General features: G+C 40.3%; 2 protein-coding genes across 6 annotated transcripts in view; both read left to right on the forward strand.

The window, feature by feature from the left end:
• DNAH12 (dynein axonemal heavy chain 12) overlaps positions 1-12,532 on the forward strand; it is a 235,540-nt gene extending 223,008 nt beyond the window's left edge. Inside the window, exons 67-74 of the mRNA XM_014577420.3 lie at positions 723-956; positions 2,285-2,473; positions 3,492-3,595; positions 5,832-6,036; positions 6,253-6,390; positions 6,614-6,705; positions 9,682-9,749; positions 11,036-12,532. Of these exons, the coding sequence (XP_014432906.2) occupies positions 723-956; positions 2,285-2,473; positions 3,492-3,595; positions 5,832-6,036; positions 6,253-6,390; positions 6,614-6,705; positions 9,682-9,749; positions 11,036-11,226 (1,221 nt within the window). The 3' untranslated portion in view covers positions 11,227-12,532. The remainder of the gene's footprint in view (positions 1-722; positions 957-2,284; positions 2,474-3,491; positions 3,596-5,831; positions 6,037-6,252; positions 6,391-6,613; positions 6,706-9,681; positions 9,750-11,035) is intronic.
• Positions 11,257-26,725, forward strand: part of ASB14 (ankyrin repeat and SOCS box containing 14) — a 33,618-nt gene continuing 18,149 nt past the window's right edge. Inside the window, exons 1-8 of one of the 5 annotated variants that reach the window (XM_075938868.1) lie at positions 11,259-13,548; positions 15,973-16,074; positions 16,430-16,564; positions 17,615-17,667; positions 18,399-18,533; positions 18,634-18,792; positions 21,157-21,402; positions 26,483-26,654. In XM_075938868.1, coding sequence (XP_075794983.1) covers positions 16,437-16,564; positions 17,615-17,667; positions 18,399-18,533; positions 18,634-18,792; positions 21,157-21,402; positions 26,483-26,654 — 893 coding nt within the window. In that variant the 5' untranslated portion in view covers positions 11,259-13,548; positions 15,973-16,074; positions 16,430-16,436. Of the gene's footprint in view, positions 14,174-15,972; positions 16,075-16,429; positions 16,565-17,614; positions 17,670-18,398; positions 18,534-18,633; positions 18,793-21,156; positions 21,403-26,482; positions 26,655-26,725 lie in introns of those variants that run through there. The other 4 variants (XM_075938867.1, XM_075938869.1, XM_075938870.1 and 1 more) reach the window with 4 other exon arrangements.

Consider the following 26,725-nt stretch of genomic DNA (forward strand, 5'->3'; position numbering starts at 1 on the left):
ACTCTTTCAAGGAGTTGGTCTCGTGTCTGGGTCTGCGGAGCTGGGGAAAGGCGCATCATGGTACCCACCCGCCAGCAGAGACTCCCCCAGAGTGCCTGTGGGCTGGCCGGGCTGCTCTAGAGACAGAACTGCAGATGTTGGGGGAATGCTCTGTGGGACAGGGCCCTGAGAGCACTGCCCACACGCTTGGACATCTCTCTGCCCAGGTCCCACCCACTCCCAGGATCGCGTGGCTTCCCTGTGAGGCTTGGGGCAGCGGCGCCCTCTAGTGGCGAAAGATAGAAAGTGACCCCGCTGGTGCGGGGCCTATTGAAGCGCGGGGCCCGGGGCAGCTGCCCCACTCGCCCTGCCCTATATCCGCCGCTGCAAGTGGCGCAAGCGACCGTTTGGGCTCCGCAGTCCCCTGAGTGAGAGGCAGGAGGGGGAGGAGAAGAGAAAGAGAGAGACAGAGAGAGAGGCAGGAGGTGGAGGAGAGCTAAGGGGGGGGGGGAGGGAGAGAGGCAGTAGGAGGAGGAGAGAGAGAGAGAAGAGAGACACGGAGTGAGAGACCGGAAGCTCAGGAGAGAAGACGGACGTGGAGGAGAGACCTGAAAATCCCGTCTTATGATGGGCTAATTGGCTAGTTTAATAATAAAAATCAGATAATACTGTTTCTCTAACTATAGGCTTTTATGGCTTCAGGCTGGTAAAGTGTCTTAGATTTACTATATTCTTCATTTCAGCTATTCATAAATGAATATGACCAAGTTCCATTTGAAGCTATATCTTATCTTACGGGAGAATGTAACTATGGAGGACGAGTGACAGATGATTGGGACAGACGTTTACTACTAACTATGCTGGATGATTTTTATAATCCAGATGTAATTAAAAACCCACGCTACACCTTTTCACCCAGTGGCAACTACTATGCACCACCAAAAGGCACCTATGAGGACTACATTGAATTTATTAAGGTAACTTGGGTTCTTTGTACCATGGAAGCTCACATAATATTTTGTCTAACTGCGTTAGTGAATATTTCAAAAAGAAAATTCTTTCAGATAGGTGTCATTTTTAATTTGATATTTCATTAATGTTAAAAAATTACTTCTCTGTGAATGTAACATTCCTTTTCTAATAGTAAAATGCTGACATAGCTATAACAACAATATTTAGCCCTCGTATAGTGCCTTTGCCTCAAGGACCTTAAATTGCTTTACAAAATAATAATTAATTCTCTCAATATCTCACATTACTGAAATATAGCCACTTCTGGGGTAGAGCACAGAGGCTGTAGAACAGTCCACTGTTAATTTTGAATAGGAATTGAAACCTCAAGGGAATTTAGACAGATAAAATATAACTACTTTTAGTTGCACTTTGGCAGAACATTAGGGATAGTACTCCTGCTTTTGCAAAAAGTGACTTAAGATATTTAGTAAGCTCTAAGTCCATGTGTTGCTTCAGTACTGTCCCAGGGAGAAGAATCCTATAATACTGAATCACAAATGGTACTCCTTTCTGCACTAAATGTTTTCTGAGACCTCTTCTTTTTAAGCACTGACCTAGCCAGACTCTCCTTAGACTGTGAAATCTGACAGGATCATACCACAAAGTGGTCTGGGTGAAATAAGAGGTGGTAATTTCTTAGAGCATCTACTCCTTGGAATAGTTTTTCAAGTCTTACTCTCTAATGTTGAGGCCAAGAGGTGTTTTTCTACCAACACATTTCTGGAATTATGAATTGTGCAGAAGATGGATAACTGGGTAATAAGAAAGGGAAACAGTTTACCTAGATCCTATTGATTGTGCATGAGGCTGTAATTTTTTCTTGGTATGTTTCACAGATCATCAAAAATTTTAAACGTGGTGGCAAAGTCTTGAAAAGTTACAAATGTGATACACTAAGCAGATAACCTGCCTGGATTTGGGCCTTTCAACATTTAAAAAGTGTTTTTGTGTGTGCTTTATTTTTCATTGCATGCCCATCTTCTTTCTTTCCTTGCCGTTCTTGCTGGTATGTTGTAATATAAGATACTTTGGTATTTGAAACTTCTTAGCCTTTGTTGCACAAAGTGTGTACAACTTGATGAGAAGAGCAATAGGTAGATAATAGGGCTTTATATAAAGACTAGAAAGCCACTGTCAAGGTATTCAGTATTTGTGAGGTCATGGTTCTAGGCCTAATTCAGTATCCTCTGAAATTAATGAAGTATTTTCATCAATAAGCTTAAGATCAGGACCTTAATTAACTAGTGTATCTAATGATACCATATTGCTTGCTTAATCTGTTTTTCCATAGAATCTTCCATTTAGTCAACAGCCAGAGGTGTTTGGGTTGCATGAAAATGTGGATATTTCAAAGGATCTCCAGCAAACAAAACTCCTCTTTGAATCTCTGATAGTAACACAAGGAGGAGGCACACAGGGAGGCTCCTCAGGAGGTGGTGACAGCACTCTGTATGAAATTGCTGATGATATTCTCAGTAAGGTAATGTAGAAAGACAAATAGTGTAATAATTTATTAGAATAACAAATACTCCCACCATTATCTGGCCAGTTTAACGTTCTTTCTTGAGATTTTTATTTGCACAATGGTAATAGGCTATTGAACAGGTGATTGGGCCTCAAAGGGACCAGTGACCAAAGAAGTACCTTCTTTTCCTCCTTCTGGGATTTCAACAATGCAGTTGCAATTACATACTTTCTCAGCAGCACTCAGAGTAACTGAGCAACTTGCAGCTCTTTTGGGGGCTTGCCCTGTGATGTGTCATGTTCCCCACTTTCCATTAGAACTACACCAAATCTTACCAAGTTCCATTCAAATATAACATCATTTCTTTGTTAAGAGAAATATACATTAATTTACTCAGAAAATAAACAAAAACTCTCACAGACGTCATGATCAAGGGACAGGAGTGGAAACAAACTTAACCATGTCCAGTTAATCTAAATCCTGTTTGCTAAGAAGTATGCAAATATCACAGTGATGAGCATGGCATAATAATCTGAATAGAATAGTGATTTTTAAAAATAAAACACTGGCTTTGTAGTATGGTTTTCTTTTCCCTACCCTATGTGCTAAAGCTCTGATTTCTAAGTTTCATTTTGCTCTGGAAAAAACTTGGAGAATTAAGCTGTCCAACACAAAGTGGAAGTGAAGTGCTTATCCACAATCCTGTCTAAAGTGAAGGAAGTGTCAATGAGCAGCTAAGAGTAGAAAGGAGTGATTGATATCAGAGCAAATAACCTGGGGGAAAATCAGTTCAATATTGCAAGAAACTTTGCAATTGTTAAAACATTTACATTTATTTTTACATTTTCGATGATTTTCAAGATATTTGTATTGACCAATCAATATTCAGGAGGGTGTTTTAGTAAATATAAGTGATTCACTGTGGCACTTATGTAGTTGCTTTGGGCCTCTTTGCTTTTAATATTGCTTAGAAACAAGTATAAATTAAAATGTGCACTTATCAAAATTTATCCAAATATATTGACAATTGCAGCTTCCAAATGATTTCGACATTGAAGCGTCCCTAATTAAGTATCCTGTGAGATATGAGGAAAGTATGAACACTGTGTTGGTGCAAGAAATGGAGAGGTTTAACAAGTAAGGGAATTAATTTAATTCAAATGTACTTTCAATCAATCCATTCACAGCAGATCTCTTTTCTGCCAGACATCCAGTGTGGACTCTGTTATTTTGAAGACTTTTTTGTTTTGTTTTTTTTGTTCTGGTTTTTTGCGGGGGGGGGGGGGGGGGATTCACTTCAGTAGCATCTGCATTCCCAGCACTTTTCCTTTATTTGGCAAGGCAGAATATAGATTGTATTTAAGGGAAAATATCTAAATGGCAAATGAATTGGAAGATAAGGTATGTAATGGGGAAGGTCTTGTGTTGCTTTATTTTTCACTTCCATTTCTTTATTCCATCCATTGTCGTCTTTTTGGTCTCATTGTTCCTATGCTTGTAACATTTCCTTTCTACCTCTTTTCTTCCTATTTTTCTCCTTTTTATTGTTTTCTCACCTGCTTAAATCTGTGCCCCAATCTTTTCCTTCTTTCCTCCCTGGTTACCCCTTTCTTCCTATACCCTCACCTCCACTCTCTGCTGTCATCTATAACCTTCCTTTCTCTTCTTTCCTGTGGGTCCTCAGTCTCCATCCCATTTCACCCAATTCCTATTTTTTTCTCTTGTTTTATGTCCCTGTCTGCTTCTTATTTCTTCCTGCCTCACATATTTTCTCCTTGATCTTTCCCCTTACTTTGTTTGTCTCCAAGTTACTCTTATTTCTATTACTCTCCTCCTCCCCACACTTGTTACCTGAACCTATCTATCCAATCTACTCCATACACATATTGTATGTACATTGTTCCAACTAAGCACTGGAACACATTGCCTAAGAAGGTTTTAGAATCTCCATCACTGGAGGTTTTTAAGAACAGGTTAGACAAACACCTGTAAAGAATGGTCTAGTTATTACTTAGTTCTGCCTTACATACAAGGGACTTGACTAGGTAACCTACTAAGTTCCCTTCCAGTCCTACATTTCTATGATTCTGTGATTCTGTGATTTTAGTTCCTTTTTTAACTTCTTTCCAGGACAGTGTAGGCAAGAGCCTATGAAATCCAAAGTAATGCATAAAACACAATGCCCTATTAAGTCTTCAACTATTTTAGCAGAAATATATCCTAAACAGAAAGGATTAATTTATACAGCTGCCATTGGACCATTATTTCCCAATAATTTTCATTGCGTAATTTTCTCATATTTTTTAAACCAGAAGGTGGACTTTGCATTGGAGCATTGGATCTTCCCATGAATTTTCCCAAAGACTGGGGAATTCTTGATCAGGATTTTTACTGTAGCTCACTAAATTGATGGAAGCAAGCTGCAAAATCAGGCTTTGGATCCAGCACTGCTTGGATCTAGATTCTGGTTTGCATTCAACTATTTTTAACTAGCTGAACTTCTATATCGCTTTCCATATAGACATCTCAGGCACTTTGCAGTTCATAATGAGTAAGTTTGTCACAGATATGTTGAGTAAAATCATGGACAGGTCCCAGGCAATAAACAGAAATTCATGGAGTCTTGCAACCCATCTGTGATTTTTACTAAAAATGTCTTGTGAGAGGAGTAACTGTGGGAGCCCCACTGGGGACTATTGCCCCCAGTGACTGCTCCTGCAGCGGTGGCTGCAGCACTGGTCCTGGGGACTGACCCAGCCCTGGCGGCTACTCCAGCTGCTGCTTCTGCGGTGGGGGCTGATTAGCTACTGCTCAAGTCCTGAACTTCTGCTCTGGCCCTGGACGCTGACCACCAACTGCTGCTTGCTCCTGAGTGGGGACTGACAGCTATTCCAGCCCTACCACTGTGGTGATCTGAAGCAAAAGAAATCATAGAGGTCCATTAAAGTCACAGAATCTATGACATTCATGACAGAATCCTGTTCTTAATAATGAGTTAAATCTCCCAGGAACCTTTGAAGCCAGGAGAAAATGAGACAGAAATTAATAGATTTGTCACATGCCACAGAGCAAGGCTGTGGGCGTATTTCAGATAGAACTCAAGTCCCTTGACTGTCACATACTCTAGCCATTGGACATGGTACCTCAGTTTAAATTTTGAAAACCAAAAGAAAATGTCTATTAAATCAGTGTGGGCACAAACTATAATTTTGCTAATAAGGCTAGTTGTAAATGAGGAAAAACTGGTTACACTTATTTCATATCTGTCGCAATAATGTAATAATATTTCTTAAGATGATGACTTTACCTCTCACATATTATGTCATACCTGTTTTATTTTAGTGACAGGTCTTGTTGTTTTCTTTAATTCTAGTTTAATTCGAACTATACGTATTACCTTAATAAATCTGAAAAAGGCCATTAAAGGACTGGTCGTTATGGATTCTGAGCTGGAAGCCCTGAGCAGCAGTCTGCTTGTTGGAAAAGTTGCTGAGAACTGGGCTAACCGTTCATACCCAAGTCTTAAACCATTGGGAAGCTATATCCTAGATTTTCTAGCGAGACTGAAATTCTTGCAGGTACAGCAAGATGGATTGTGTTACTAATAATTCAGTTGATTTAAAATTAAAGGATGATTTGGACATGGGCTGATAAAAATTGATTCTTTATATGTAGACTTTCTAAACAAGGTTGTGAAGAATATTTAATTTTTGTGTGGAAAACTTCTAATACTACCTAGGCCTATGCTGGTAGCAAAGATGGTTGAAAGTCAGTCTCTCTCTTTCTCCTCCCAGGACTGGTATGAATTAGGAAAGCCCAGTGTTTTTTGGCTATCAGGATTCTATTTTACTCAAGCTTTTTTAACTGGAGCCATGCAGAACTATGCCAGGAAGTACACCATTCCCATTGACCTTCTGGGATACGAATTTCAGGTATGCATAAGTGATAAAAATATATTTTACTAATATGGGTCCTGATACTTCCATGGGAGATACCAGCTGGACCTTGTGCCTGATCAAACAAGTTCATCTGCAGATATCTCATTGCAGGATCAAGACCTTGATTGACAATTGAGTTGTAGATTTGCAACCATGTCAAATAGTAGTACTATTATTATTATCGTATTATCATGTAACACTACTTGTTTCCTTTTAGGTTATTCCTAAGGATACATCGGATACTGCACCAGAAGATGGTGTTTATATCTATGGATTATTTTTAGATGGAGCTCGCTGGGACAGGGACAAGTCAGTGATTAACATTTTTAAATTATAACATTAATCCTAAAATGTGCTTTCTTATGTGCTTGTATTAGACCTGTTGAAATATTTTAACATCATTTCAACACTCCAATGACCTACTCTAATTTAAAATCTTCTCAGTCCTCTATGAGATCTTGACAAGAAAACACAGTGAATCTGCTACACTCTAGTGTTGGGAATGTTGTAATAAAAATAGTATTCTTTCATGAAATTGCCCTGCTACATGAGTCATAGAACCATACAAAGCAGTATGGTCAAGATTTTCAAAAGTGACTAGTGATTCTTGTTGGATCAGTTTCCAGGTGCCCAATTTGAGACACTTCAGAAGGACTTGATTTTTTTTAAACAGATTTTCAGGGGCTATATATCTTGTGTGTGAATAGTTTTGTTTCCTCTCCAAACCAACAGTACTTACTATGTGAGTATGTTTTTTACATCAGGTCCCCAGTCCATGAACAACTCTCCTAGTTTCAAACACAGAGCAGCTGGTGGATCCAACCTATCCTTTTGCTGTAGCCAACCTGGGCATACTCAGGATGAGTCACCTAGGGCAGAGGTAGCTTAGATGAAAATAGGCACTAGAGAAGGCCAGCTCACTATGGGTAAACTACTTGTACAATCGCTCAAATATGGTACTTGCTACTAAGGATGTTAAGTAGCGATTAATTTGCTAGTCTAGTAGTCAATGGAGTTTCCATTGAGTAGCTGTTAAGGAAGGGCACTTAAAGCGCTCACTTCTGACTCACGCTGAGTCTCAGCACTAGGGATGTTAAATATCGGTTAATTGAGTAGTCGAGTAACCTCATGAATTCTTATCAATTGATAGAAAAAATTCCTAACTGTCAGGGTGGTCAAATATTGGAATAAATTGCCAAGGGAGGTGGTGGAATCTCCCTCTCTGGAGATATTTAAGAACAGGTTAGATAGACATCTGTCAGGGATGGTGTAGACGGAGCTTGGTCCTGCCTTGAGGGTGGGGGGCTGGACTCGATGACCTCTCGAGGTCCCTTCCAGTCCTATGATTCTATGATTCTAGAGTCCTTGAGGGCAAGGCCAGCAGCCACTGTATCAGAGGCAGTAATGCAGGGAGGCAGCAGCCGCTGTCTAGGTGGGGTCTGAGCTCCTGGACCCAGCACGAGCAGGAACTGAGGTGGACTGCCTGCCCACCTGGCTCCTAATACACTTTAAATGCAAAGCCACAGCAGGGATAGGTCCCGGACCCGACGTGAGCCAGGACTGAGCTGGGCTGCTGGCCAGCCTGATAAAAATGTACTGGCAAGCGGGAGGGAAATGCGTTTAGTCTGTAGCATTAACCTAAAAGCTTTTGCTTATTGATTAATTGGTTAATCGTCTACACTATTACATCCCTACTCAGCACAACTCCCAGCTGCCACTCTGCACTCTTAAAGGGACAGAGAAGAGCCGGCGTGCAAAGATGTTGACTCAGTCTCTGTTCCCCCGCCAGATCTCAGGACAAACCTCCCCTGCGCTGCCACTCTGCATTCTGAAAGTGACAGAGCAGCGGCAGCCGGTCCCACTTGTCTCTCAGCAGAAGCTTGTGCTTAGAGAAATCCACGGGATTGGCTGCCGCTGCTCTGTCTCTTAAAAAATGCAGAGTGGCAGTGCAGGGGAGGGTTGTCCTGAGACCCAGTGGGGGACCAGAGACTGAGTCAGTGTCTTTGTGCACTGGCTTCTCTCTGTCCCTTTAAGAGTGCAGAGCGGCGGGGGTGGGGGGTGCTTAAGTAGTCGATATTGCTACCCAATAAGTTCCTGCTTATCAGGTAGTTGACTACTCTACTATTCGTTCACATCCCTACTTGCTACTTTTAGGGTTTCTAAATTGATGGAAAAGGGTACAGGCCACAACCATCCTCAAAATTAATATTTTAAAAGGCACCCAGGGAAAATTTCAGATAATTTTTTTCCAGTGGAGTGAAGCAGTGCATTTTAGGAAAAAATATTCTGAACTAATGTGCAGAGTAGTTGGAACTAATCACTAGACAATCAGGAAAGTACAACATGCAAATAGGATCTTATTTTCAACCAACTACAGCTGGTCTGCAATTGTGCATACCTGAAGTGCATTAGGGCATGCCTAAACTACTGCCGTAGTTAATGTAACTTACATTGCTCAGGGATGTGAAAAAAGACCCCACTGAGTAATTCAGATTACAATGACCTAAGTACTGTCCACACTGGTGCTACGTTGGTGGGAAATGCTCTCCCACCAACACAGCTTCCATCTCTCACAGCGGTGGAGTAATTATGCCGACATGAGAGGCATAGAGAGCCTTCACCATACATGCTACACTGATACAGATGTATCAGCACAGTTGTACTCACTCATATAGCACTTCTTGTGGAGACCTTCCCTCAGTGTACACAAATTTGGCACCCAAGCATTGAGCACCTCAATTTGAACTAATAAAGCAGATATATACCCACTTCCACTTGCATAATTGTTTACCCAAACAAAAGTGGCTGCACAAAATCAAAACCTACAGTCGGTTTTATATTTTGATCACATTATTACAAGATAATGGTTGCTTTTAGAGGTAGTATAGTTAAGCAAAAAAACCCTGCATGTTTTATTAAAAACAAAGGTCAGAGCACAATATGGCTTTTTATTGAAATGTGTTTATCTGATTATTTTACTGAAATCTTTAAGAAAGATAAACACAGGGAAGTACTCAAGCTCTGTTCTGCATCCCCCTCCTCTCTTCTTTTATTTCATTTTCTCATTCTTCCTTTGTTACGTCTTTTCAGATTGCTTTCATTGTCTATATTTGTCCTAACATTTCTCTTTCTCTTCCTGCTTCCTTTCATCTCCATTCCCCTTTCTCATCCCAACCCTTCCTTTTTTCCTTCTTACTCAACAAATAAAGTAAAATCAAAACCATATATTTTTAAAATTATACCTTTCATAAAAATTATGTTTTGTTTCTTTGTTTCTCTTACCAGGGGACTATTAGCTGAACAGCATCCCAAGTTGCTCTTTGATCCAATGCCAATCATTTGGATAAAACCAAGTAAGTAAAGTGGTCTGGAACCAATATTTCTTTGGATTGTAATGCCACAAGGGACAGAAGTTATGTATTTCTTTAATATTGCTAGAAGACCAACCCTTCTCTCTCACCAAAAAATCCATATGCACTTACAGGTCCATTCATCTGACATGATCAATGGTTTGCCTTCAAACATCATGCCTTTTCACTGGCTGACTTAGTTTTTTATCTGAAATTTATCTGGTATGTGGCTCTTTTACCTCACAAATGTTTAGTTAGCATGGATTGGACAAAAGAGGGGCCTGTGAAATAGACATTTGTATGAAATGAATTTTACTGCCTTCAAATTGGATCGTCATGTGGTTTTTTAGGCATAAATAGGCTTTTTCAGAAGAGAGCATAATGGTTGAAATCTTGTCTACATAAAAGTCAGGGCAATATTTGCAACTGATTTTCTTGGGGCCAAGATTTCACTCCATATTGAAATGTTGCTCAAGGTATCATTTACTGCTGCAGAAACACTGTCCATAAATGGCTAAATATTGATAATGTTTTTTTTCTGACATCTACTTGTTGTCTGTGATTGGTTCCTCCTTTCTTTGATCTTTTTCAAAAATTCCTAATGCAGAGATTTTTTAAGATTTGCCATGGTGGTTTAGTTTCTACATAGTTATAACTAGTAGTGAATCAACCTCACAAAGTATTCCATTCTCTCCATCTACCCCTTCTGTTGACATTGGAGATCTGTTCTTTGAAGCTGACTGATGTCAGAAGAACATGATATAAACCTTTGTGTGAGTTATGCGTACACACAGTCTGGGCACATTATTACAGTTCCTGCCGAGCTGCAGCCTTGTAAATCAAACAACTTGAATCAGGACTAGGTTTTGGAGCTGCTGAATCAAAGTTGTCCTGGAGACTGAATTTTACATGAAGAGCTATTGAACTTACATGTAAACTATAACCTGATGATATTTGAGTCGAATGTTTTGATTTTATGCAACTGTTTAGATTTGAATACCTCTTTGAAAGATTTGAAAAGCAGGTTGTATTTGAAGGCATCTTTTCTTGTAAACAAGCAATAGAAAATATACTTCCTCTAGTAGCCTATATAAATATTGTAAAATAATTTTAAAAAAATCAAAGCAAGGATATATTTTTTTAAGTTTTGCTGGGTGAAAATATTTTGTCAAATTTTTATTCCGCTATAAAAATAAATCAAATAATATTTTATTTTTACTTTAAATTATTTCAATTCATCTAGTATATCTACAGTATATAATTCATTGCTTTGTTTGTTCTTTTTGAAGCTAAAAAATCAGACATAAAGAAAACTAGTGCCTATGTTTGTCCACTCTACAAGACAAGTGAGCGTAAGGGTACCTTATCCACTACTGGACATTCTACTAATTTTGTCATTGCACTAATGCTAGAGACTGATAAACCAGTCCAACACTGGGTCAAGCGAGGTGTTGCTCTGCTCTGCCAGCTGGATGACTAACCTTGAGAATTCGGAGGAAACCTCAGTAGACATATCTTTCATTTCCTTTCTTCACTGAGGAATTGAAGCACACTGTATCAGAGAAACATCTTGTTATATTTATATTTGAAGGGCTCAGGCTAAATTTTTCCTGATTCTGAAATGTTGAATTAAATTTTTGGAAGATGTTGTTACTATTTTTAAAATATATAATAATCTGGAGGGTTCATTTTATTATTTTGTAATATAGTGTCATGAATAGTGATACAGATATCTTTTGTCACTTATTAAACTATCACAAATTACATCTGGATAAGAAAAAATGAATGTTGTCTCAACTCCATATGGAAAGCATTATAGTAGACAGCATTTAAGCACTTCAGGTCTGAACCATAAGAGTATAAAGTCTGGAGGTTCAGATCTGGTATTTTGGCTTGGATCAATGTTTAATATGTTCATTAACACATAGGCGGTGCTGAGAGAAATTGTTTAATTATCTGATAAAACTGAATTTAAACTGCACTGTTGACTTCCTAACTTGCATATTTTCCACCAATCCATCATTAATTGGACTGTTTTGAATATTCTAAACTCCTTGGCTCCTTTTAAATAGTTTTCATTAAAAATAAATAGCCCCAACAAAATCCCCACAATATACCATAAAAAATTACTTTTTGCATCCTGCTTACAAACACAGTTGTTATATAATGTAATGTCCGAATTCATCACACATGCACACCTCTTCCTAGGATTTGGCATTATTAAAAAGAAAACTATAATAAGATAACAATCAGCTAAAACGTTCTTTTAGACTTGACTGTTCCTAGAGTTCTTTTCTTAGGACTTCTAAAGCTTCTCTCTGAAAGAGCCATTCCCACTACCTTTTAAAACTAGGCCGGGTAAGCATTCCACAGAATAGACTTAACATTTTCTCTGCAGTTTATTCAACTGTAATATGCCATCTGGAAGGGAGTTGAAATACAAGCCACCTCAGCAGGAAAGAATTTGGTCCTAAGAAATTAGTGCGCCCCATATCTGCTTAGTATGCAGAATCAAGCTGATGTAAAATGGAACATAAAAAAATCAGTTCAAGTTAAAACAGTTTCAATCAGGGCCGCCAATAGGTGGGAGCAAATGGAGCTGTTGCCCCTGACCCCAATGATATAAAAGGGCCTGGGGATCCAGGCCCTTTAGGAGCCCTACTTGGTGCAGTCTGAGCAGTGCTGAGGGCTGGCTAGCCCTAGCTCAATCGTTCCACCCAAGGGCCTTCCCCTAACAGGAGCTTGGAACTGAGCTCCCCCGCGCCCGCCCCCCACATACCGTAAAATCTCGAGTATAATGCACACTGATGTATAATGCGCACCCTGACTTTTGAATCTTAGCATAATGAAACAATTTGAACTATATATAAGGCGTACCTACACTGCACCTATATATCTATACTCCTATATAGCTTGTGTGCGGCCCACACCCAGAAGCCAACCCGCCAGCACCAAGCCCAGCCTTGCCCATTTCCCGGAGCTGGCCCTGGGCTTGCAGGAGAGTGGGAGGGAGGTACGTGCCGCTTCCACCCACAGGCTGGCCCGGGAAATGTGCGCACAGCCCGGGGAGCCAGCGGCGGAGTTTGAAACCTGGCCCCCCCCACCCCCTTGGACAGCTGCCCGCATGCTGAGCTCGCGCCTGCCGCAGCCTGAAGGAGCACCGGGCAGGCAGCGAGCCAGGGCGCTGTAGCCTGGCAGCGCCACCGACTCCTCGCCTTGTCCGTGAGCCTGGTGGGGCAGTGGCCCCCGCGCTGCACTGCAGCAGGAAAGTTTCTGTGCAGAGGAGAGGGGGAGTTCCCCGGCCCGGGGCTATTTACAGGTTTGTCAGCTTAAAACTTAAAAAAATAACTCCTATATATAATGCACACCCCGACTTTGACCCCCCCAAAAATCGGGAAAAAATGTGCATTATACTCGAGATTTTATGATACACACAGTGCTCTGGGCCTGATAAATTCTGTTGCCAGCCCTACTTTCATTTGATATATTTTTCCATATAATGTTCAAATTTCTCTTGTCTGTGTCTAGAAATTCTACAACCCTTTTTTTAACCCTTAGTAAACTGACAAGTTCCTAAGAATTGAACACTTGGGCTAATTTCTGGCTCTGAAGCAAGGCACATACTTGGGTGATGATATGTGCTTGTGAGGAAAGAGTACTGTAGGTTGCTGCAAAGTGGGGAAATTCAAGACTCTTGAAATGAGAAAGTCCCACCCTACTCTAACTTTGCTCCTACCCAGTCTTGCATGTGCCTCCTGTCCCTGATAGCTATGTGTTGGGGCTAGAGGAATATCAAATACAGGTTTGCTTTTCTCTCTTTTTCTCTCTGCTTTTCTTTATCTGAATGTGAACATTGTAATATTGAAATTTTGTGAGCAACTTATGTCATAGTATTATCTTTTAAAAAAAATATAAACTTCCTTTGTTGATGTATTATTTTATTGTTTATATGTAAACATATTGATTTATGTAAAGTCTGAGTTTGAGATGGTCTCTCACATTTCCTTTAGGCAAGCTCCCAATAACCAGTCCTGTCCTTAAATCTAACCCATGCTGAGAGAGCATGTGAAAGCAGCAGAGACTTTTCTTTAAATCAGACGTAGAGAGAACATATTACTTCCCTTAAACATGAATTCTCATTAAAATAATTATATCTGGAGTACTAAATCAAGAAGTTTGGTCCTTTAATCTCTTCTTTTACTGATACATAATTCATCAAAATCATGTCACCAGACATAACTAACCCACTTATAAGAAATGTGGAGAAAGTCCTAGAGGATCTTATGATCAGATATTTTTAGAGAGCTATTAATGGATCTGGACTCTACAGAGATCATTTTTCAATACATGAAAATATCACATTCAACTTAATAATCACTTGTTTAAAGCAGTGAGGTCTTCTATGTTCTTTTAAAAAACTAAAAAAGGTGAGATAAATGTTTATTTTGTTTTGAGCTTTTGGTGTGAGATTTTGTATTAGATTTTTCCCAAAAGCAATATAATTAGACTGACTATATGTGTACAGACTATTCGTATTTTGATCAATTTGAGTTTGCCTGTAATACAAACATTTGTTTATATGTTTTATGAATATATTCATCTAGCTACTATACATATATAAACAGGAGATAAAATATAAATGTAAATTGGATAATATATGTAAATTGGACAGGTAACAAATTAAATAACTCAAGCTGTTTGTGAACATTTCTGCTCAACTTTAAAATGTTTCTAGAATTATTCCAAACTCTACAATGGTTGTGCTGACATTTTCTTTCAATGTGTCTTGTTTCTGGTTAAATAGGAGCCAGTTCTGAAGTCCTTATTCAAGCTGACTCTCCCCTGCAAGTCAATAATGAGAGATTTGTCTGAATAAAAGCAGACCCTAGGATTTGGCCCTAACAGATTTACACTGATTTTATAAATAATGAGGCATATACTTTATTGTACAAAGTAGCAATTAGTAAATTGTGCACATGTAAAGTGGCCCTCTACTAGCAACTGCATATGCATTTTTATCCCCCCCCTTTTTTTGCAACCATTCGTTGCCATTGCAGTCACTGTATGTTTTAAATTTTAAGTTTTATTATGAAAGCTGTGCTAGAACGGTCTTGTAACTTTTAATTATTTTTTTTGTCTTGCTTGTATAGTTCCATAGTTTTGGTCATTAATTAGAATTTCTTTCCATTAAATTAAAATCTAAACCAATTACCTGGTTTTAAAAGGAGAATGCTAGTTACACACAATGGAAAATAAAAAATAAAGTAATACAGTCTTCAAATTGGGTGGGGAACCTCAGGCCGGGCACTAGATGTGGCTCGCAGCTTTCCTAGATCCAGCCTTTGAGATTCAGGGCTCCCCTCACAGTACTGGGGAGCCTGCACTAGCATTCCAGCCCCCATCTTACCCCACCGCAACCCCAGAGAACACAAAATCTACTAGCCTAGGTCCCCTAGGCTCTAGTGTGGAAGGGGAATGTGGGGAATGCCTTTCTCCTCAGTTGGGGGAGGTTTTTCTTTATTCTCACTTGTGTGCGGGCCCCCGATTGATTTTTCTGAGAGTCAGCGGCCCCTGACCCAAAAAGAGTTCCCCTTACTTAGTTTAATCCTTTCCATTTGGCAAACATTGATCTCTACTAATCCCATTCTCCCATATCCTTATATTGGTCAAATTAATATGGTGCTCACTGTTTACTCCATTGTTTGTACAAAGGCCTTGTTGATTGCAGCTTTCATCTAGAATTAGTAGATCAAAAGTGTATGTAGGTCCTGTAGTACTACTGAGAAGCACAGACATGTAGTGCTCTTCAAGACAGCTTTTATTTAGTTCTGCAAATTGGTCTTTTGGATGTATGCAATATCATGGATCAGAATTTCTGGCAGTTCTGATGTATATACTTGGGTGTGGTTTGCACTGGGACAGTTAAAACATGGACTCTTACACAGAGCTTCAGTGCTTTTCTGATGGTAAATGATATCCTTAAATGCTACTTGGTTGAAGCAGATATTGAGCAAAAGCAGGGATCTATGAATTGTTTCCCCACTGCCAAGCATGACATGAGCAGAGTATGGGAAATGATAGCAAATAGTGTAAATCCTCTCCTACACAAGTACTCTCTAGAGTACCTAGCAGTATGGTGCCACTAAAGAGAAGAGCTAAAATGACAGAAGTGGGAGGGGCCATTTATACCACCAATTAATTGGCGGTTTTGTACTATTTTGAGTAGTGTTCTTCTAGGTCCTCCACTTCAGGTGCACATGTGCCTCTGCACTTGAAATGCTGCACTCTTAAGGACACACATCTTGAAGCAACCTAGTAATTGCACTTGGTAAGTAACTTCTTTTTTTGCTTTCTTGTAGATGGTGCCCTAACACTAGCTGTTCTATATGTTTGCTCTGTAAGAGAGAGGAAGGAACTATAACAAACCAAAGTACTGGAACATATTTCCTGCACCAAACAGAACAGTTGACAGTGTTTATAGTATTTAAAACAAAGTACCTGGCCTGGGGGAAGGGGGAACTCGAGACGGGGAGGATTGTTTCTGATTTTTAACAATTCATATTTCTTTCAGTACCTAATTCCTCTGTGGCTTCTGCTGTTTCTGGAAATCCACAGTTAACTTGAAGATTTTAAAAATTGCCTCCTAATAATATAACTTTTTTTCTTGTTGCTTGTGATCCAAGTTATAAAATGTCTATTTCTACATATCTGAATGATGAAGACTTTGATGATGACATCCCCATCCAGAATATCATTCAACAAAGCTTGCAGCATATCCAGAAAACTGATACCGTTACTGATACTGCAGAGAGTGATAGGTAATGCTTTGCTGTGAAGTATGTTCTGGCAGCATAACTGGGAGCTATGTTACAGTCTATTTCTGTTAGTATTTTTACATGTAACACTGCACCAAAACACAGAGGTTCTGAAACAGTTTTTATAGTGGGAGTCCTAAGAGTTGTTGAACTAAACTGGAAATCAGTATATAATGGAAACCACTTCAAGCCAGAGGGTCCTGCAGCACCCTCTACACCCCTAGTTCCAGTATGCTTGCCATTGTAGACTGCTTGCTTAATGTTACTTATGTGTATGTACACCTAATAGAAGTGGGCATTTTGAAATTGTCCCAAGTGAAATTTGAGAACACCTGAAACTTGTTTTGTGGGTTTTTTTAAACTTTTACACTGCATTCAGCAAAAGGAGGGCCAAAGTTCACACACCTTATACAAACACAGAACTTCCAAATAGCTCTTGGGAGGGAAAGAAGTGTGAAATAGAAGAATGTATTTGTACTTTTTGAAGATTATTATATGTGTACTCAGAGTTATGGTTTATATTGGTACAGTCTCTAACAAAGAAAAAAACCTATGTTCTGTGCAGCTCTAACAAGCAGTACAAATTATTTTTCTATATTTAAACTGAGCTCTTACTATATTGTTCATCATTGGAATTTTTGTTACAAAGGATAGGATTTGTGATTGAGAGAATATGAACTTCAGCTCCCATTTCAAAGTGAATGTGTTTCACTGAGTCAAAGTAGGTGACTAAAACAATGAGGAGTCCTGTGTCACCATAAAGACTAACACATTTATTTGGGGATAAGCTTTCAATGGCTGGAGCCCTCTTCATCAGATGCATAAGTGACTAAGTAACTAGTGCAGATTGGGAAACAGCAAATAACAGAAAATAAGTAAGTAAAATAATAAAGTAGATGGTGCAAATAGTTATTTACAAAACAAATCAAAATCGTACTGGTCTGTTATTAAGCCATAGATAGTTACAGTATTGATTCATTTATTTGTACTGTAATAACATGCATAATTTCCCTAACTGATTTAAATTATAATAATTTTGTTCTGTTTGTACAGATTCCCATTTGTCACAAGTGCGGAACATGGAAAAATAATCGCAGCAATACAGGCAGTTAAGTACAAACACACAAATCATCACCACTCTATTTTAATGTGATTAGTCTAGGAAGCTTTGTTAATGACTGAGTAGGTTGCATTCTTCCCCCTACTCTCTAAGAACCCGTGCTACTATGGATTCCATCTTCCAGATGACATGCAAAATTGTAGACCTGACCCCTTATACCCAAAGATCTGATGGCACTTTCAGCAAGAGTAGAAACAGTAAAAGTAGCTTTGTGTCTTATTCAAATTCTAGCTTAATTTTATTTTCCATTTTTGAAATTTAACATGTGGTTTCAGTTGAACAAGTATTAACTTCATGTTGCAAACTCTTGTGTAGAGAGCCTTTGAACTGTTCAGTAGCTGTCATGTTCTGTTTCAGTGGCAAGTGAATTTCAAATGTTTATTATGCTATTTATTTACTATTTGTATTATAGTAGCATAGGAGCCCTAATTAAGGATTGATTGTAAGCTTATAATTCTGATATATGCAGCTTCTGATGTGCTTTGTGATGAATCCTCTAGAGAAAATCAGTCCATATAAATCACTATCACTAGCTCTACATTCATTTAAATCGACCTTTGATAGAAAATTGTTTTGAGAAGCAAAGTTGCCAGTTCTGACTGTAGTATTGGGGTTAGTGATACTTAAAATATTCTCTGATGTAAGTGGGAGTCTAGATTTCAAGTGCCTTGAGCTTTCTGTGTTATGCTAAATAGTGTGGTATGATTCTATATACTACAGGCCAAGAGGCAGTCTTGCTGAAGTTGATGAGGCACTGTTCTGCTTTCAAGGAAGCAGATCAGCGAGGCTGGCTTCCTTTGCATGAAGCTGCAGCACAATTAAACAAGAACATCCTAGAAATAACTCTGAAAGGTAAAGAGCACTCTGTGCTCCCCACTTGAAAGATTTACTAAATCAGTTTGGATGATTAGTTCCGTTCCCAATGTGTGCTGTTCTCCTGGGTATCTTTCAGCTTCTCACCCCATTGTGTGGGAACAGACCAGTCTGAAAGGGGAAACTCCTCTCTTTGTAGCAGTAGACAAATGCATCTTAGACAATGTCCACTTTCTCCTGCTCAATGGCTGCAACCCTAATGTTAAGAATGAAGAAGGAGATTCTTCTTTAGTTATAGGTAAATCATATACTTTTTCCGATTGAGGGAAATTCTATTCATGTTTTTCATTGCATGAAAAATGTATTTTGTACATTGCAATCTTTTGTTGTCGATTGTAAAGACTGTAAAACTTCCAGTTTCCAGAATTGTATATATTTCCATTGGCCATGAGAGAGACAGAGGAATACTGTCATTTATTTTTCTTCCTAGTTGGTATCAATCCTTTAAATCCCAAACCATTCTAAAGACTAACACCATAAAAGACTGCAGCATGCTTCAGAAGTTCAGTTGAGGACATAAGAACGGCCGTACTGGGTCAGACCAAAGGTCCATCTAGCCCAGTATCCTGTCTGCCGACAGTGGCCAGCACCAAGTGCCCCAGAGAGGGTGGACCAAAGACAATGATCAAGCGATTTGTCTCTGCCATCCCTCTCCAGCCTCTGACAAACAGAGGCCAAGGACACCATTTTATCCCCTGGCTAATAGCCTTTTATGGACTTAACCTCCATGAAATTATCTAGCTTCTCTTTAAACTCTATTAAAGTCCTAGCCTTCACAGCATCCTCTGGCAAGGAGTTCCAAAGGTTGACTACACGCTGTGTGAAGAAGAACTTTCTTTTACTAGTTTTAAACCTGCTGCCCATTAATTTAATTTGGTGTGCTCTAGTTTTTCTATTTAGGGAACTATTAAGTAACTTTTCTTTATCGGCCCTCAGTCTCCTCTTTTCTAAACTGAAAAGTCCCAGTCGATTTAACCTCTCCTCATATGGGACCCGTTCCAAACCCCTAATCATTTTAGTTGCCCTTTTCTGAACCCTTTCCAAGGCCAAAATATCTTTTTTGAGGTGAGGAGACCACATCTGTACATAGTATTCAAGATGTGGGCGTACCATAGTTTTATACAGGGGCAGTAAGATATTCTGGGTCTTATTTTCTATCCCTTTCTTAATAATTCCTAGTATCCTATTTGCCTTTTTGACCGCCGTGGCACACTGTGTGGAAGTTTTCAGAGAACTGTCCACGATAACTCCAAGATCTCTTTCCTGATTTGTTGTAGCCAAATTAGCCCCTATCATATTGTACGTATAGTTGGGGTTATTTTTCCCGATGTGCATTACTTTACACTTATCCACATTAAATTTCATTTGCCATTTTGTTGCCCAATCACTCAGTTTGGTGGGATCTTCTTGGAGTCCCTCACAGTCTGCTTCTGTCTTGACTATCCTAAACAGTTTTGAATCATCTGCAAACTTTACTACCTCACTGCTTACCCCTTTCTCCAGATCATTTATGAATAAGTTGAAAAGGATTGGTCCCAGGACTGACCGTTGGGGGACACCACTAGTTACCCCTCTCCAATCTGAAAATGTACCCTTTATTCCTACTCTTTGTTTCCTGTCTTTCAAGAAAGGACCTTCCCTCTTATCCCATGGCCATGTAATTTACACAAGAGCCTTTGGTGAGGGACCTTGTCAAAGGCTTTCTGAAAATCTAAGTAAGGACCTGTCTATACTATTAAACAAGTTTACAGACAGGTATGACAGTAATGTAGATGAGCCGTCACTAGAGGCCATGTTAGGGATGGTGAATCAGCTCAGATAAAATAAGAAACTGCACAATCTTTCCCTTAAACTTGAACCGCACCTTTTTTTAAGTTCAAAGAAAGTTTGGCTAATTTTTTTTTTCAGAATCCTTCATTGGCAAATGAAGTGTCTCAGTATTGTGAGAGAGTCTGTTTTTGAAAGATTTTTACCCCTTTGGAAATCTGAAAGCATCTCATAATTTTGGACATTAACAACCTCACTTGTTTTAATGAACAATAGATACTTCCTCTCCCCCAGCATCAGGGCTTTTCAGTGATGTCAGGTGATTTTCTGCATATCAGGGACTTGGCTACCAGAGCTCAATTCATTCAGTCTCCAGCACGGTAAAGGTGCTGGGAGCTGCACAACAGAAATTAAAGACTCCAGCTATCTTACCCATTACAAAGATAGCTTCCCTAATTATCACCTCTAACACTATTAACTCACAGACATCTACCCTTCCCCACCTCTAATATCATTAACTCACAGGTATTCACCTTCCTTCCTCCCCCCCCCCCCCCCCCCCGCATCCCTCTTCTGTTCTGAAATGTGATTTGTCCTTTTCATATGTGTTCACTTTTTTTAATTGTATCCTTTGGTATATATGGCTGTGACTATTTTCTTCCACTGTTTGATCTGAGGAAGTGGGTCTGGCCCACGAAAGCTCATCATCTAATAAACCATCTTGTTAGTCTTTAAAGTGCTACATAGTCCTGTATTTTGTTTTAACAGAAACTAGTGTGTAGAATAGTGTTAAATAATATTTTAAATAGCTGATGTTTCACCTATTATCTTACAGCAATTAAACATGATTTATATGAAATTGCCTCCCTGCTGATAAGGTTTGGAGCAAATGTAAATTTGCAGTGTGTCAATAAGAGGACAGCTTTACATGAAGCTGCCAGGCTAGGCAGGAAAGATATGGTGAACCTTCTGCTTTGTTCTGGAGCTGATCCTGATCCCCGCAGTACATATGGGCTCACTCCCCTAGCACTGGCTGCACAGACTGGGCATACAGGAATTATGGAAATTTTACTGCGAAAAGGTGAGCATTATTTTTGTTTACAGTTCAATATGTCGGTTTCTTAACTAATGGTTGTCAGATCCTACAGAGTTCTTTTATTCTTTAGACTAGCCAAGGGGTTGAAATTGCACAACTATGTGTGCTGGCAGAAAAATCATGATTTCAAAATGTGAGTAAATGAATCCACCTCCCATAAAGGGCATGAATAATTTTCTGTGTGGTGGCAATGTACAATTGCTAGCTCCCCTGACAGCACAGTATTATCTTACCAATATAAGGTTCTGAATGGAAGTGAAGGCCTTGTGATATTCTTACTAATAACATGGTGGACAGGTATTAATGTATACAACCTAGTATGTAAATTGATGGTTTTATGTAGATTGTTTTAGAGTGAATTACAGCAGTCATTTTGTATGTTCAAAGGTGTGTATGTTAACACGGAGGAATAACTTTTTCTGCACTGTGTCTTGTTTTTGTTTGCTCACTAATTGGTATAATTACGTAATCTACTAAATTTCAATATTCCTCTAAAACAGTGGTCTCCAACCTTTTTACACCCAAGATCATTTTTTAAATTTTAGCACAAGCAAAGATCTACCGCCTCAGCCTTCCCCCAAGACCCCACCCCCTCCTTGAAGACCCGCCCTCTCTATTCTCCTCCTCCCCATCACTTGCTATCCCCAGCCCTTATACACTCTACACTGCCACTTTTTTTTCCCATTCTTATGTAGGAAGAGGCTTTTCCAACATTTGGCCTGTCTAGACTGGACCAAATGTTAGAAAAAAACCCTTCTTTTGGAATCCCCCTTATTCTTCGTGGAACGAGGAATATAGGGATTACCAAAAGAGCATGTTTGCTCTTCCACTAAAAAAAAGCAGAAGAACAAATGCATCCCTTGATGTGGAAGAGTTTTTCCAGGATATCTCTGGAATCCTGGAAAAACTCCTGCAGTCTAGCTGTACCTTCACTGGTTTGAGACAGGATGTGTGGGCTCTGAGGTGGGAATGAGGGATTTGGGTGTGGGAAGGGGTGAGAGGTGCAAGCTCTGGGAGGAAATTTGGATGCAGGAAGAGGTGGAGAAGGGGATGCTGGCTCAGGGAGGGGACTCCAGGCTGGAGAGTGTTGGGGTCAGATGGAGGGTAGCGGTACTAAGCAAGCCCCAGGCTTGTGGCTGTGAGGGTTCAGGAATTTGGGTTGAGGTATGTGAGGGGCTCAGGGCAGGGGGTTCCAGTGTATGATAGGCTCAGATCTAGGGTCTGGGGCATGCAGGAGTATTATAATGCTGCGGCCATATGGGGGCTTGGCCCCAATTGGGGGTTCGTTGACCAGGCTTCATTTTTAAATAAAATACTATGTCAAACACAAAAAGTTTCTGCATTGTCTTTATTTATGAGAAGGGTCACTGACCCACAGAAAAATCAGTTGGGGCCACACAAGGGAGATGCAAAAAAAAAAAAAAAAAAACTCCTCCCAAAAAACCCCCAAGCCTCACTAATGTGGCCCCAACTGTGCTGGTGGGAGCAGGGGACATGGTACTGGGGAAGGGTGCTAGTGGGGGCAGGGGACAGGGTGCTGGAGTGAGGGCAGGGTTCTGCAGCAGGGGACAGGGTACCAGTGGGGGCAGAGAGTCTCCTCCAGGACCACCACCCCTAGCAGAGGAGGGAAGCCCCCGTGTGCACCTCCTCCGGGGCCAACTCTCCCCTCCCACTGCACAGAGAAGCCCCCATGCATGCCTCCTCCGAGGCCAACTCCCCTTCCCGAAGAGGAGAGAAGCCCCAGTGCATGCCTCCTCTGTGGTCCCTCTACCCCCCCATCCCCTCTCAAGTTCCGGCATGCCATAGACCTGAGGGAGGGGAGCAGCCAGCGCACTTCCGGAACTCCCAGAAAGTCCACCCCGCAGGAAGCCAGTACTACCTCCATTTTCACCAGAGGTAGGTAGTAGGGCTTACTGAGGATTGGGGAATATAAGGGAGCCCCTGAACGCCTCGCGATCAATTGGTCGAGCCCTCATGATCAACCAGTCGATCGCAATCGACCAGTTGGTGACCACGGCTCTAAGATATCTATCCTATGTTATCTTTTCAAATGATTACTATATCTGTCCAGATTCCTTAAGTCTTTCAAAAGGTTTGTAGTTAGAATAATCATCATGTGACATGCTTTTTACACATAACACAGATAACATTTGTTACTAAAGAGATATCACCAACTACAGGAACTTTGTTACCAAGCAACATAAATGCATAAACACAACATGGTGGAAATTTTTAAATATATTCCTTCCCACAGAGAACTCCAGGCTAAATCTACCTGGTCTTTGTTTACAGTTACAGCATGTACATTATGAGTTTACAGTCTTCAGCTCAGACTTCATCTTGTACTGTGGCCTATAGTATATTACATTGAGGATGGGGGAAGACAAGATAATTGCATTTCCCTGTCCTCTTAATTGCCATGGTTTTTGTCATGAAAAAAATGTAAATGTCATATTAATGGGCCACTTCACTTTAAATGGGCCCTTGCAATATGTGTTAACTATTTGTGCTAAACAATCTGTTCCATCTTATAGTTAGCTGTGACACTCTGAATACATTTCCTAGACATGAAGAACAGCTCTGTGTAAGCTCAAAAGCTCTTACCATCCAAAGTTGACCCAATAAAAGATATTACCTCACCCACCTTGTCAATTTAAGCATCAAGATTTTTATTGTTAAGACAGTAACTTTTGTTTCTCCTTCATAATGTTGTTTCCACAGATCTATATTGTAAAAACTTTGTATACTTAAGAAAATGTTGTATTTAAACATAATCTCTAGGACAGATGTTTAACCTTTACTAGCTGTCATATGACTTGTGTGTGTATATGCTGACCACAAAGTGTGTATATGCTGACCACAACTTGGTGGTCAGCATTGTGTCCACTAATGTGAGTGTTTTTAAACATGCTTAAATAAAATAGCATGTATCCATGTAGACAAGTTATCTAGGGAAGGGAGTGAGACACTTTGGGTTGGAGGGTATTATCACTAGGGCCCTACCTACTTTGTGGCTATGAAAAACATGTATTAGACCATGAAATCTGGCCTTTTGTGTGCTTTACCCTGTACTATACAGATTTCACAGAGGATACCAGCATTTCTCAAATTGGGTGCCTGACCCCAAAAAGGAGTTGCAGGGGGGTTGTAAGGTTATTTTAGAGAGGGCTGTGCTGCTCTTCTGCACTACATTTAAATCTGGGTGGCTGGAGAGTGGCAAATATTGGGCAAGTGCCCAGCTCTGAAGACATGCAGCACATTAGTAAAGATAGCACATTAGTAAAGGTTGCTATACTATGTCATGCCACACTCACTTCCCCACTGTAGCCCTCAGAGTGGGTGGCTGGAGAGTGGTGGCTATTGACTGAGGGCCCAACTCTATAGGCAACAGTGCAGAAGGGTGGAAATACCATACTGACATCCTTACCTATGCACTGTTGCTGACAGTGGCTCTGCCTTCAGAGTTGGGGTCCCAGACAGCAGCCATTGCTCTCCAGCTGCCCAGCTTTGAAGGCAGCACTGCCACCACCAGCAGCAGCACTGAGGTAAGGATAGAAGTACCACAACCATCCCTACACTAACCTTGAGCCCCTCTCCCCCCCAAACTCGCTTTTTGGGTCAAGACCCCAGTAATTACACAGCCATGAAATTTCAGATTTAGGGTTGCCAGATACTTCCACACAAAATACCAAACATGGCAGGAAAAAAATTGGTTGAGCAAAAAAAACCCCGTGCTAATAAAAAAGGGTCACCGCGCCTTTAAATCCCCTGTGTATTCTGTTGGTTTTTTTTTACCAGACAGAGGCTGAAAATACCAGGTTGTCCAGGCCAATACTGGACACCTGGCAACCCTATTCAGGTTTGAATAGCTGAAATCATGAAATTTCTGATTTTTAAAATCTGATGACCATGAAATTGACCAAAATGGACCATGAATTTAGTATGACCCCAATTATCACCCTTTGTTTTGTAATACTGGAATAAAGGGGGATGCATGCAGTCCCCCCCACACTGACTGCCTTGAAATGTGTTCCATCAGTATGTGACAGGGCCTACACTATCACAGTGTGGATCTGCAGAGGCACGAGCATTGTGGGGGGAAGAGGTCAGCAGAAGCTTTCAGTGAATACGGAAAGAGAGGGAGCAAGGGGATCTCAGACTCAGTGAGGAGGGGGTCAGCTCCAGACTGTGATGGACACTTTTGCAATTTCTTGGTGGCTGGTGTCCTGTGCACTGAACACCCTGCCCATTTGCTCTTTTCCCTTCCCTGGGCTGGGCTGCCTCTGCGGGGACCTGCAGTGGCTAAAAGGTGAGGATAGATTTGTTTCTATCCAATCAGCAGCAGGCCTGATCTCCTGCCCTGCAAGCTCCTTCTGTAGATATTGGTTTTGTTGCTGCCTCTCCATCCCCATACAAGCCCAGTTCCACTCTCACTTTTACAAGATACAGGGAGTGTGGAAGCACACATAAGCCAGATCTCCCCCCCCCCCCCCATACTTTCTATTGAAGGGGAAATCTCTACTCCCAGGTTCCTCAGTCCCTGGCCTGGCAGAGGCAATGTATTAAAATAAGTGATTTGGTAAATGAGCCTTTTTCAATATATAACCTCCATGTCTTTCTGTTGTAATGAATTGTGTATCTCTACTTTTCAGATCTCTGTTCTGTTGCTTTGTACATTTTTAATTTACCCTTACATACGTTTGAACTCTGTTGAATTAATTGCACTGCATTTAGTCTGAAAACAATTGCTCGTTTAAGAGAATAACATGCATTGCAAACTTCTAATGAGGGTGTTTCATTATTGTGAAGATTTATATTACAATAATGCCCAAAGAGATTGGAGCCTTGTTGCACTAGGCAATGTACAAACACATAGGAAATCAAGGAGCTTACCTCAAGAGATTTACAGTGAGAGAACAAAACCCCAGCTCTTGTTCTAATATTCATGTTTCATGAAGAGCAGTCACAGTACTGTCATAAGGAGGGGGGAGTTAAACAGAGATACCAGTTGTTACTGGATATTTACAGTAACTGCTGTGAAAACCCTAGTTCCTTTTCCCCTCAGGTGCTGATGTCCTTTCACAGGCAGCTGATTGTGCTTCTATATTATTTGAAGCTGCTGGAGGAGGAAATCCAGATTCACTATCTCTCCTACTAGAATATGGAGCTGATGCCAATGTTCCCAAACACTCAGGTCACTTGCCTATCCACAGAGTTGCATACAGAGGACACCTTCTGTGAGTTGAAATGACATACTTGAAAAATAAGAATGAATAATGGTGAATTGGTTCAGCTAAATACACACATT

This window comes from Pelodiscus sinensis, chromosome 11 (assembly GCF_049634645.1).
Source record: "Pelodiscus sinensis isolate JC-2024 chromosome 11, ASM4963464v1, whole genome shotgun sequence".
NCBI lineage: Eukaryota > Metazoa > Chordata > Testudines > Trionychidae > Pelodiscus > Pelodiscus sinensis.